At 37.7% G+C, this 13312-nt stretch overlaps 1 protein-coding gene across 6 annotated transcripts in view; it reads right to left on the reverse strand.

Annotated features, from left to right (window-relative positions):
- Positions 1-479: 479 nt before the first annotated feature.
- Positions 480-13312, reverse strand: part of LOC131679077 (kinesin-like protein KIF21A) — a 185485-nt gene continuing 172652 nt past the window's right edge. For 5 of the 6 annotated variants that reach the window (XM_058959636.1, XM_058959633.1, XM_058959635.1 and 2 more), the window contains 2 exons: positions 2622-2787; positions 480-1917 (listed from right to left, as the gene is read on the reverse strand). In XM_058959636.1, coding sequence (XP_058815619.1) covers positions 2759-2787 — 29 coding nt within the window. In that variant the 3' untranslated portion in view covers positions 480-1917; positions 2622-2758. The remainder of the gene's footprint in view (positions 1918-2621; positions 2788-13312) is intronic. The other variant, XM_058959634.1, reaches the window with a different exon arrangement.

The raw sequence follows: 13312 nt of genomic DNA on the forward strand, positions 1-13312 counted from the left end.
TTGAAAATCTTGAACGAAATTGGGATTCGGTGCAAAATACGAGCACCTCAGGATAGAGAAAAAACAACAATCAAGATATTAATATTGATTACACCTTTTTTAACAACAAAAAAAAAGTTTTTTGATTTGAATGGATTTTTCATTGTTTTAAAAAAGAAAATCATATTTCAATTAACAAATAACATGCTTTATTTCATAAAAGATAGGATAGATTCAAAAAAAATATTGAATCTACACAAAATCGTATGAGGGCTTGTTAGTAGAAACACCTTTTTTTGGAATCTAATAACAAATATTTTTGAATCTAAAAAAAATGCAATTAGGCCTTGATTGAAAAATATTTAATTATTTTAGAATTTAATATACATTTTTCTGTTAGCTTACGAATTTAAAAACGTTGTCTGAAGTTTTTGTTGTAAATTCGAGATATTAAAAACTACATGTGTAAGGGTTTTCGGATAGTTTAGTGAAACGCACTGTTTTATACAGTATTGAGCGAATACCGTATTTGTGTGATAAACGCTAAACTATTTATTTATTCCAACTGGTAGTTAATACTTGATATCAGCTATCATCCTCGCTGTAGTATGTATACATTTCCGTATTTGGAAACGGCTGTTGTTATGTCAACCTGCCCCGTAACGAATTCACAATTTTATTTTTTGATCCTAACGTAATGTTTAAATTGTTTTTTTTCTGCCATACGCCTAGTTAGTTGTAAGTAGAACGAAAAGTTAGTCATCATGAACATAAACCTAATACATTGAGATTTAGTTGAATACTTGCTGTAAGTAATCCACTGTTAGATACTTAACATGGTCAATAAACAAACACACATTGTCTTTGATTGGCAGTAGCTTTACCAAAATTATAATCAAATAAAACGAAAAAGGGTGCTTAATTAAACAATGCAAAAAATATAACTGCACAATTAAAACAAAAAAGTAACTAACTACATTTTTTTCTTAAAACTACATCACAACCAATCGAATTTGGGCCAGTTTTTGTAATTCATTTTCACTGATTATTTCAAACGACTGAAGAACTGTAGAGGAAACGTAAAAAATTGTCATACTGAAGCTAGGAGTAGGTGGGCAAATAAAATACTGAAAAAGCTGTCTTTTGTCATAGTACTTGGAAGATTTGATCTTGTTTTCAATTTGTTCCTAGTTTTCTAATCCTAGTGGAGAGGTTTGTTCGTATGGGATACTGTTTCTCTGCTTACTACACAGTTTTAGTTTGAAGGCAAGATTAGTCTCCCTGCGAGGCAAATATGCGCAAAAATACCACGTAGTGCCTGGTACAGGGGAGATAATCGAGTCGTTTAAAGCTATTTTTGTTCGATTTTCGCTAATGATAAGTCATTAGCACTCGCCGCCCAATTCAAGTCGACTGACGAAAAACTTCCTAAAAACCTGAATCTCCTACAGCTAATAAGTCTATCTGATTGGCGCAAAGTTGCAGGGGTGCGACCACATTCGAGTCATGCTAGAAACATAAATACAAGGCATCTGATCTAGTTAATTTGCGCGTTTTCACTACCTCCTGCTGTTAACCTTGCTCAGTATACCAAGGTAGTTGTGATTTAGGCTCCGATACAGTCTACTGTTGCGTATCGAAGCGGATGATGCGGTAGGCGATGGTGAGGTAAACGATTGGGACGATAGATTCGACCCTGCAGTTCCAGCGGACTGTGATGTGGATAGGGGTCTCCGTCTGCTCTCTGGAGTGGAGATTTGTTCCATTGTGGCCGGACCCGGTCCGCACCCGGAAGCCGATGCCGAATGAATGTTCCGCATGCTGCTGTAGTTGTAGTACATTCGATCCAGCATCGCTTCCGTACTCTGGCGTCATCTGTTCTCGGCACTCAACCGCCGGATGGCCGACGAGACACGCCACAGGCGTACCTTACCATCGCTGCGGCGGAGGAGCACAGGTTCGAGTGGGTGGTAGCGTGTGATGGTGGCCAAAACGGGACGTGGTACGTTGGGTTTTTGTCATGATGCATTCGCAACAGAATACAAACGGAAGAAAGGAAAATGCGGTAAAAGAAAAAAATAAGCAAACTTATTGTAAAAATTGCATTTGGTGGAAATGGCTCTGAATTGAAAGCAAAACATTTACTGTCGAGCTAGAGATGTATGTCGGTAGCAGCTAATGATGAATATGAGAATGTTGGTTTGAATTTATAAATTTAAGAGAAAGTAATCCCATCAAGCCAAGATGAAGTTTAATAAACATTAAAAAGAGTTCGTTGAAAATTAAGCTGTATGTTGGATGAAACGTGTTTAGTTTTCTGTAATGACCATTTAGCATAGTTCAATGAGAAACAGAACAGCTTTTAAGAAATATAGTAAACGTACAAATTTGATGAATATTACTTTTACGAGAACGACCAAAACTAATGACACCCAACTGTGACCGTAAATCATTTTTCAATCTTTTCTGCATGATTAACCGGCCAACCAAACGGTAGTCACAAAAGATGCAAATTTAAAAAAAAATCATGTGCATAGCACGCTAGCATGAGCATGATGTGTGCGTTATATGAACGTATGATTTGAACACCAATTCGAATTTTTAGGAAGCAACAACAAACTAAGCACATTAGTAGAACTTACGAAACCCTATCACCGAGTTTCCCAACAGCACTCAGATGATGTGCTGCAACTAGTTTGAAAATGACGACCCTGACAGCCGGCTTGATTCAGCGGACAGAAAAAGAACACAATGAGCTCTAGTACCCAAACCAAGAACATCATCCATATCGTAAATTTGGCCCACAACCTTTTCGAGAAATTAGAAAATCGGATAAAAAAGCGAAATGAACAATCAGAAACAGAATCAAAACCATAGGTAAATAAACAAAAGTGAATAAGCCACTGCCAATATTATTTGATACTATAACACCTCAATCTGAAATCTTTACGAACATTCAATTTAATCTACTACCCTGTTCCAAAACTTACTCTAGCAGTGAATGCAAACGATTGCCAAGCTCTATTACAGTTATTACTCTACCCTGTGAAGTTTACTAACCGCAGTTAGAAAAGGCCTTTACAAACCCTAACAATGACCATCCCTGGCACTATTCCATCTTAGCGAAATCAGTCCATCTGTACGATCAGTTCTTGAAGCGCATTTTCGAGCATTTAGATTACTGTTTTTTTTCTCATTTTGTATAAAACCAGTTGACAATACCTAGGGCTACTGTGCCCTTACTCATCTCAGCACCTCTATTCATCCCATCCATTTGAACACATTAGTTAGAGCAGAGTCTGCTATCTCTATTAATCGCATTAGCTCAAATGGTTGGATTAATAAGGGTGCGTTGTACTCGACTTTTCGTATCGTTCAAACGGGAGTAATATACATTTTCCAGGTGAGATTTTTAATTGTTTAATTGCCGAGCTATTAACGAAATAGTGTGACAACCTGATTAATGAGATGAATAAGGGCTACCCTATGTATAATAATAATAATAAGCATTTAGCGTGCACTGATTTTTGGCGTTTTTCTTAACCCCAAAACTGGTTCTAACCCAGTTTTAGGTTTGCAAATGTATTATGTAACAACTTATTATTTCTTACATTTCTCTGTGTGTATAATACATACTTATTTTTTCCCACAGAATATCATCTTTTTTGCATCTTTTGCCGGGATCTGAACAGGTGCTGTGATAGGCTGTGAGTGTCAAACAACACAGATGTGTTATTTCGCAGGGTATAGGAAGGAGAAGATCAACATATTTTATTGCACAGACCAATCGAGCTAAGTATAAATAAAAATTACCCATGGCATCCATATTTTAATTGAAATGCACATCATTTGCAAAACAAACCAATAGCACACAATACTAGGGGTGCCAACCTTTCATATTTATCTGGATTCTTCAAGATTTTTATGCGTCGTCCAGACATACAGATTTATGTTTGTCTGATCCAGATTTCAAAAGAAATGTCCAGATTTATTCAGACAATTTTAAAAATGAGAAAATAAATTACCATTTTTTGAACTAGAACTTTTCAAAACAAAACTTTTTAGAAAAGCTGGAAGCACACCATACCCTAATTAAACGTTTTAGATGGTCAGATTTGCAGCGCAATTGTCGATTTTTTTAGTAAGCCGTAATATATTTATTAACATACAAATATGTTTCATTAATAAATTGCACCATTTATAACTCCCAAAAAAAATTTGGGCCATCCAGACAATTCCAGATTTTTTCAAAAAATGTTGCAGATTTTTTGGAAAAACTCTTGGCATCCCTGCACAATACGATATATCGACACAGATCTTTCATTAGGGTCTAAGTCGCAATATACTCAAATGGAGAAAAATAAATGTAGTTTTTATTGTAGGTATAAATTACTTTATGACCATGTTTTTCCTGAAGCACATTATGACAATATAACAAAGAATTTAATTCCTATGTTCTTTTAGTGGGTAGAAACTAAAAAAATGCTTACGCCCAATTTGCATTCCAATCGTGATTTCGCCCTTCAGCAACCACCATTTTTCAGAAGGGAGCAGTAAATGGGCTAAACCAGCCTCCTGTCAAGGACGACGTCTCTGTACAGCCAGCATGACTGCCATGAAAATCAAAACATTAATTTTGAATCGAATGATTAAAAGCTGTAATTAGTTAATAAATGTTGATTTTCTGAATAATATGGTATTAAATCATCCCACAAGATGCAAAACATCGTGTGGAATGCTTGAATATCGTGTATAGAGCCGAGCATAATTCTTTGTTTGGGGCTTTATAGCTATAACGCCCTATATATGTTGGTCGCTGTCAAACTCTATATGATGGAATAGGGTTGCCAGGGAGCTGGGCTAAACTGACTCTGTCTTGCTGCATAGGGCTAGGTAAATGGGCGAGCTTGACAGTACACTATTTAATAGGGCTCAGCAAATGGGCGCAAAGAAACCCAATGTAAATGAAAGGGCGTGTGCATCTTTTCTTCAAATTTCATGAAAATATCGAAATATTCGAATGTTTATGTGCAACAATTATTGAGTAGACATGATCATAGTAGATATTGCTTATCATTTATATAATAGAACCGCATAGGCGTTTAAAGAATAATTTTTTGAATAATAAACGTGCGCCCCGGTTCTGTCTAAAAATGTAAGTTTAGCCTTTATATTCCATCTGAAAAGAAGGGGCTAAATCGAAATTTCGAAGAAAATGCATGTTTCACCGTTTTGTTTTCTTTAATTATAAATCGAACTAAAAATCATTTTTACTAATTTTCACCTCAATCTTGTAGTATGTTTGTCGCATAATGTCATAATAGCGAAAACGCAGTTTGTTTATATTGGCGATTTAAGCCCTAATGGTAGCTCTATGTCGATATGTGCAAAATATAATTGAAGTTTTTTTTAAGTGCTACCTGCGGAAGCGGTTGCCAAAATGCTAGTGTTGAAATCATAATAAAGGAAGTGTTCCCGTTTAGGCTGATTTCAACGGGCCCATATTATTGGCTCGAATCAAAACTCGTCAAAATGGCAATTGATGATAGGTTCATCCGGAGTGTTCATTTGTGTTTACATTTTGCTAGCGTTGCCAATTTTATTTTGTTTCCACGTACCCGCCACATCGTTTTTGCACGTGCTGTCCGACTTCGCTACCGCTCAGTCGGACTTAAACTAAGGATAGTCCCTATGTTTGAGTAAGCCGGGCAAACGAGTGGATCACAGGTTCGCTTGCTTTCGACGGAGGTCGGCGACCACCTCGCCCGGCGGATCCTCAGCGGCTTTGCGCCGCTTCCCGAGCAGAAGAAAATAACTGCGGAATACTAAATTTAGTTATCAATGCCAACGACTGTTTACCACAATATGGTATTAATGACCTCTACATAAGAGGTAAAATACCTCAAAAAATAACACAGATATGTTCTACAAATAACTATTTGATAATAAAACGAGTTATTATAATACCTGAATAATAATAAAACATTTTTAAACCTTCCAGTAACAAAATTCACTCTATAGAGTTATTCAATAAGGTATCGATTTGGTATTTGTAAAATTCACTGGAATACATAAATAATACTAAAATAAAGTATTATAACTCATTGAGGTATTAAGCAGGTATTGAAAAATGTTTCTTCAATACCTGCTTAATACCTCAATGAGGTATAATAATCAATTAATACCAACTTTTGGTATGAATACCAAAAAATAGTATGCTCGGGTTATTGCCCAGTTATTTTCTCCTGGTCGGGTTCGGTTCCAAGGCCGCTGTTATGCGGCTAAGCCGCATGGTACCCCTTAACCAGAGGTTCCTAAAGGGTATCGGATGGTTACCGGAACCCAGTAAAGTTCAACCGGAAATGAGCCGGAATTCTGGTTGGCTCTAATTAGTATTCCGGCTCCAGTGATACAACCGATTTTAACTAGAATCGTTTTTGTCACTGGAGCTGGAATACGAATTAGAACCAGCCAGCATTCCGGCTGAGCTTAACTAGGAAGTTTCCTAAAATTTAATCTGGAAATAAAAATTTTCTGGCAACGCTCCAGCTGAACTCTAACGATTTCGTCACCTGGGAGTAAGTTTGACGCTATGGAATGAACTTTGTTTACTTTCGACAAGTTTTGATTCGAGCCAACAACATCCAGCCGATTTCCACTATTCGTCTCTTTTCCTATTCTCTATTGTATTTCGATGTCATCTTGTCACTAAATGTTTCCTTTTAGGAAGTAAATTTTGAATAAGGCTAGTCGTTTGGTTCGCAGGCCGACGGCGCCAGTGGTTTAATGGTAAACGTGACCGCCATTCACCCCAGTTGGTCTGGGTTCAATCCCAGCTGAGGTTGTTGAGATTTTCTGAGGTGATAAAAATCTGTGGTCACGTCTTCCTTCGGAAGGGAAGTAAAGCCGTTGGTCCATGTGTTGATGAGTCGATATCTAGTCCAGATAGTGGGAGTCACCTCTCTGACGTCGGTGTTTGGCCTTGTAGCGGAAATAGGCCGACGGAAAATAACAAAAGAACTAGAAGAAGAAAATGCAGAATCGCAAACCAAAACACAAGGTATATAACCAGGCCTTCTCGAAAGACCACTCGGGATCAATCAGTTGGTTTAGACGTCCACACAAATTGTATGACTGTTTGAAATTACAATCCAACTGATCGCAGGCAATACTAGTAAAAGTAGTTACTGGCGTCATGAATTCGGACTACTAAATCGAACGTTAGGTGGTGGGAAAATTCGTATAACATTGATTTATTGCGTACATAACACCTCGTCTTGATTTCGTTATTTGAACCATGTTTTTGGTCATTTCGCCAAAAAAAAGAATATAGGGTAAGCGGATTCGCATGTCTCGTGCACTGATCATTGGCAATACTTGCCATAAGTATCTTTAGTGCTGGATACTGCACAACTTGGGAATTTCCCCCAAACTACCAAAATAAAAACTCTGCTGCCTCCAAAATATACCAATTCTCGGCAAACATATGCTTAGGGCCAAAAGGCCAAATGTCAAAACTCACTTTGAGCAGAAATTCTGGAGAAACCGTCATTTCCCAAGCAAGGTGCACAGCAGTCAACGAAAGAGAAAAGTTTTCCCTTTTGTTTGCTATCGACGGCTGTGCTGGACGATAAACAGTTCGTCCGGAATTTCCCCCCAAAGTGAAGTTTGTCGAGAATTGTTTAAGGTGTTGTATCCACTTGATTGGGTCGAAAAATCCGATGGCCCGCAAGAATGTTTTTTTTTAAATTTTCAAAAGCATTGGACTTTTAGAACTGAAGTTACAGCACTAAATATCCGAAGGTTTACTGCGACCTGAGTGACTGGTCAGTTCCGCCTATAGAGTAACTGTGCCCTAATTCATCTTAGCTCTCATATCAATCTCACGCATTTGAATACATCAGTTAGAGCAGTGTCTGCTAGCTCTATTCAAAGCATAAGGTCAAATGGTAGGATGAATGAGAGTGCTTTGTACTCGACTTTTTGTTTCGCTCAAACACGAGTATTAAATACTTTCACATTTTCCTAACCATATTTTTTATGTTACTGCTTCTAAGAAACGAACCAAGGATCATGGTACATATTTAAGCGCAATCCAATCACTGTAAGCCCAGTTACAATCGAATTAATGTGACATACTGACTAATGAGATGAATAAGGGCTCGTCTACCCTATTTGGTATATTGAATGCGTACCGAATGCTCCATTCCGGAGATCACAATCGACATGGTTTAAAGGGAGTCCCACATCAAATTGCATCACGGAAAAACGCTGTAGAAAATAACTCATTTGATATTTTCTCTTGAAAACTTGGGTAGAAGTAGTTTAGAGTGTATTGTTTACACTGTTTTTTCATCGCTGTCGCTCTTTCGAAAATTGGAAAAATAGCGTCACCCGAAAAGCAATGTCGCAACTTGATTTTGCGCAAACACCTGTAAAATCCTCAACTCTCTCATCGGGACGGAACATCGGCAAACAACTCAGAATCGTGCAGTCAACGGTGAGTCGTTTGATGAAACGTTATCACCAAATTCTGCGCATCGAGTGGAAGAAGAAATGCGGTCTGAATGGATGTTCTATTTGTGAATCCGATCACAAGCGTGGAGTGTAAGCGTTTAAGCAGAATCCCAATGATTCGATCAGGGAAGTGGCTAAAAAGTTGAATCCGTCCAAGTCTTTTGTTCAGAGAGTCAAGGACTGAGAGGGACAGCATAAGCACAAAATGCAAAAGTCTCCAAATCGTGACGAACTGTAAAATACGGTGGGATAGTCACGGGCCCAGTCCTGTACACCCAGATGCTGCTCATTGTCTCATCCTGGATGATGAGAATTAACGTCAAGGCGGACTTCCGGCAGCTCTCGGGGCTATCGTTCTTCCCCGCTCGGCACAAGATTGTTGTTTCGGAGGAAGTAAGGAAGCAGGAACTTTCAAAGTTTGCCAATAAATACATGATTTGACAAGCAATGTGCTCATGTGGGAAACGGAGTGCGCCGTTCGTGACTACCGGGACTGTATCCCAAATCTGAGGAAGACATGAACAAAAAGTGGGTTTCGTACAGAAGCTGCAGCAAGATGTTGTACAGAACCTATTGAATGGAGTTAAGCGTAAGCTGCGAGCGTACGGTTATGGTAGTTGCAAGAGGGTGAATGTTTTGACGTTTCTTCGAAAAATGATTGAAGCCAACATAAGCTGGTTTTCTGGCTCGGATAGTTGCCAAAAATGACAGCGAATGTGCTTTAACGAACGTTCACATCGCTGCGAGCCAATGTCCTTAACTCGATCTGAAACTTATCGAACACATAAAAACTTCAATTTGACTGGTACTCAGGCGATAAAAGCGTTCAGATTTTGTGGAGAAGAAGCGATGCAAGAGAAAGCGTGAAAATATATATTATATTACATTGTATATTATATTGTTGATAATTATTTGTTATGAATGCAACTTTTAAGCAGTGTTGTACAGTTCATGTGAACAGATCTTGAACATTCGAAACGTAGCTAGTGCTTCTGGCATTTGGTGGCAGCTTTAGGCAATAAACAGTTTTCACGGGGCTGGGTAATTGGTTATATTTTATTGTCTGAAAGTTTGAAAATCATCGGTCCACTGGGTATTTTTACATCGTTTCTTCCGATGAAATTTTATGTGGGACCCCTAATAAAAATACACACAAACTTTAAGCCGTATCGTGCTACGATCCCACATATTGTTTGGATGACACCCTGAAGAGGTCGTTGGGCTCTTGAATCATACGATGTTTATTAGGGACACCCTTTCCATTAGTATAAGTGTATTTTGAAACTTCTGCTGCTTTTCGAAGTATCCAAAGCAGTTGTACCGCAGTACCGTGGCTTTCTAATAAGCAGCACTGTGACTATTACTATTTATGTAATTCCAATTAATTTCCAATAAATGATAAGTATTTACATCAGTATGTCGAAAAGCATGACAAGAGAGACGCGCTTCGACATCAATTTGACATTCTTAACGCTACTACGTCCTCAGAAGATAGTCAGTGTGGCCCCGTAATAGATGACTATGTAGGTCATATATAACTCATTTCAACATTGCACAATATTGACGTGAAATTTTATGCGCAATTACCTCAAAATCATATTTTTGACTTTAAAAATGTCTTACTCCACTAGCTGGGGCTGAGTATCATTCTAAATGTTGAAAAATCTCTTATGAAACGAAACTATATAAGGTTTGCACGATTATGACTTCGGAAATAGTTGATGGATTTCAATCATTTGTAAACCAATCTATTCAAAAACACATGTTTTACTAATAAGTTTTATGTACTACATAAGTATTTTATAAAAAATTAAATTGAATTTTTAAAGTGAAATTTAAAAAGGGGGAAATGTGCATACACGAGGCAGATTCCCCGGACAAAGCCGTCAATACAGAGCATTTAAAAGGACATTCAAACAAAGAAAAGTTTTAAATATAGGATAAAGTGCCTATTTTCACCATACTAAGCAAGGTGCCTCGTTAATTTCTCGCCATACAATCAATGGAATGCATGAAAATTGGCATCAACAGCTTTGCTTCGTTGTTAATAACCAATATAATAACACAAATGCTCTGAAAACAGTAAAATTCTCGTGTTTGAGCGCAACGAGTGCCCCGCTACCATTTGACTTAATGCGTTGAACAAAGATGGCAGACACTGCTCTAACCAACGGCTTCAAATGGGGGGTGATGATAGAAACATGGCGCAAATGGGCTCATCACCCTATGTGCCGAATTTCCTTTTTGCCCTATCATTCGATGTTTCATGCTCTACGAGTAGTGTAGTGATTCTCATGCAACAAAACGGCCAATAATTGTCGTTGTGCTGAATTGAACAAGTAGATTTTTGTGTGATCTGTTGGAAAATTTTAACAATAATTGTGTAACAGATTCCGTAGAAGATACGATTACCATAAACTACCATAGAAATGATTGTGTAAAAGCAATCATTAGCTGGGATTTGATTAGTTCTACTTGTTAGGACCTCCTACTTGACGATGAACTAAGTGTTTGGTAACCGAAGCTGCTGATTTATTTTTCAACGTCAATGATTGCCACCAAGCCGCGAATCTTGAACAGTAAGTATTGTGATTCTGGTCAGTTTCTACAAGTCAACCTTGTCATTTTCAGATTCTACAAGTCAACCTTGTCACAGAAGACTACATTTCAACATCGGGAACGAAGGTGATTATTAGGATTTGGCCGGCTCATGGCCTTACTGTAATACAGTAAAAACCCATTTTTATCAGCCCTGTGGTGAATTTTAGGTTGATAAAACAGGGACATTGACAAAATCAGGACATATATTTTCCTTTCTTTTTAATAGATCGAAGCTCTTAAAATTTTATTATGTATAGCCACGTAACCGTTTCTGATTGTTTAGTTTAAATTTCCTTTAAGGGGGTCTGACAGCGAAGTAATTTTGAACATATTTTCCTTCATCAACTATTATTTTTATTTCCGACGGGTCGAAGTTACACGAAAAAAACCGATTTTAAATCATCTGACTGAAGCTCATTCTTGATTGGTTCCCGCTAATACACCGAGCCGTACATCTTGAACAGTTTCTGTTCGAAGCTCCTTCTCTTTGGCGATGGAAGTAAACTGATTCAATTCAATGACCAGCCCATTTGGCTTCGAATGTAAAAAGAAACGAGTATAAAACCGGCGGTCGTATGCGAGTGCGGCATCATTTGTGCTGGCTACACCGGTCAACAAATAATGCTTTACTGCAGTGATTCTCAATCCAGGGTCCACGGGCCCCTTGAAGCCATTGCTGAGGGTCCTCGAGGGAGAATATTTTTTCGGGTTAGATATTGAAATTTCAAGGTTTTTTTTCGTAACAGTATAGACAGCTTACAAAAGCTAGATTGAACCGTGGGGGTTCGCGATCATCCAGGGTGATTTAGAAGGGGCCCGCGACCACTCAGGATGATTTCGAAGAGATCCGCTGGGGAAATAAGGTTGAGAACCGCTGTCTTACTATAGGCAATATTTTAGAAAGAAAAGTCCTAATTACATGAGCATCTTACAAATGTATGCTAAATGGTTCATGTATCCTGCGGGCGGGGTAACTTGAACTACTCCATGGAGAAGGTTGAAACATTTTTCTGGTAATTATAATAACACGTAGACCATATGATAAAGTATAGTTTAGTTCTGTTTTTTGTTTAGTCTGTGCAAATCATTTAATTTGTATAACCACCGACGAACCAACTTAACAGAGGCTTTCCAAAAGTATCCCACACAAAATAACGATTGCTTTAAAATAATGCGATCGCTTCTATCAAACTACAACAGAATGCTCCGCCATGTTTTAATCAGAGCAGCGTTCTCGATAAGTATGTTGATATTACAGAAGATGTGCAATTCCCTCAGCTGCGTATGTATCAAAATAATTGTCAGAATTCATTAAAAAAGGCATGTAATCTGTTAGTATCGATCTTTAAGGTTGGACAGATAATGGGCAAAATCGAAAACGAAACAAGCAGTTTTTTCCACGCCGTGTGTTAGATCTTCATAAAAATCAATCAGCTTATGTAGAATGTTGTTACAGATGAAGATCTAACACACGATGTGGAAAAAACTGCTTTTTTCGCTTTCGATTTTTGCCCATTCTCTGTTCAACCTTAACATGAATAAAAGGAAATTTCCTCATTCTCTCATGACTGAAACATTGCAGATACAGTTGGTTAATCTATCCCTATCGATGATATATCCTCACTATAACGAAAAAATAACTATAATTATTTTGAAAAATAACAGCAATCGGTTGAAGCTATCGCAAAGGCGTGTGAAATTAGATTACTGATAGAAATAACAACACAAATAATGTGTGCTTATAAATCACTAGAATGAGACGTATTAACCTAAACCCGTGGTTCGTCTATCTCCACTCCCCCACAGACCTGGCAATATCCCTTATCAGAGCTAGATGGAGCGATGGTTGAATATGTTGCATCTATCAAATATCTTGGCATCACATAGGTCTAAAAACTGAGTTTTAAGAGCACGTGATTTAACACACGAAAGATACCAGACAGCTTGACATTCTTTGTGCGATTAATAGAGTTGTAATATTTAACTCAAAGACCATTATGGCTTCTCATTTTAAATAGTAGAGATCACATTGAGAGTAAAAAATATTCTGATATGCTCTGCTGTAAATTCACCCAAGCTAAACAAAGTGCATTAAGGACAACATCCAGCCAACGACCATTTTTATAACAGTAATCCAAACGCTCGAATGTCAGTATTATGTTCTTATTCTACAATGATTTGTTTGCCATTTTATTACTAGTAGTTATAAAATTAG

Source organism: Topomyia yanbarensis, chromosome 2, assembly GCF_030247195.1.
Source record: "Topomyia yanbarensis strain Yona2022 chromosome 2, ASM3024719v1, whole genome shotgun sequence".
NCBI lineage: Eukaryota > Metazoa > Arthropoda > Insecta > Diptera > Culicidae > Topomyia > Topomyia yanbarensis.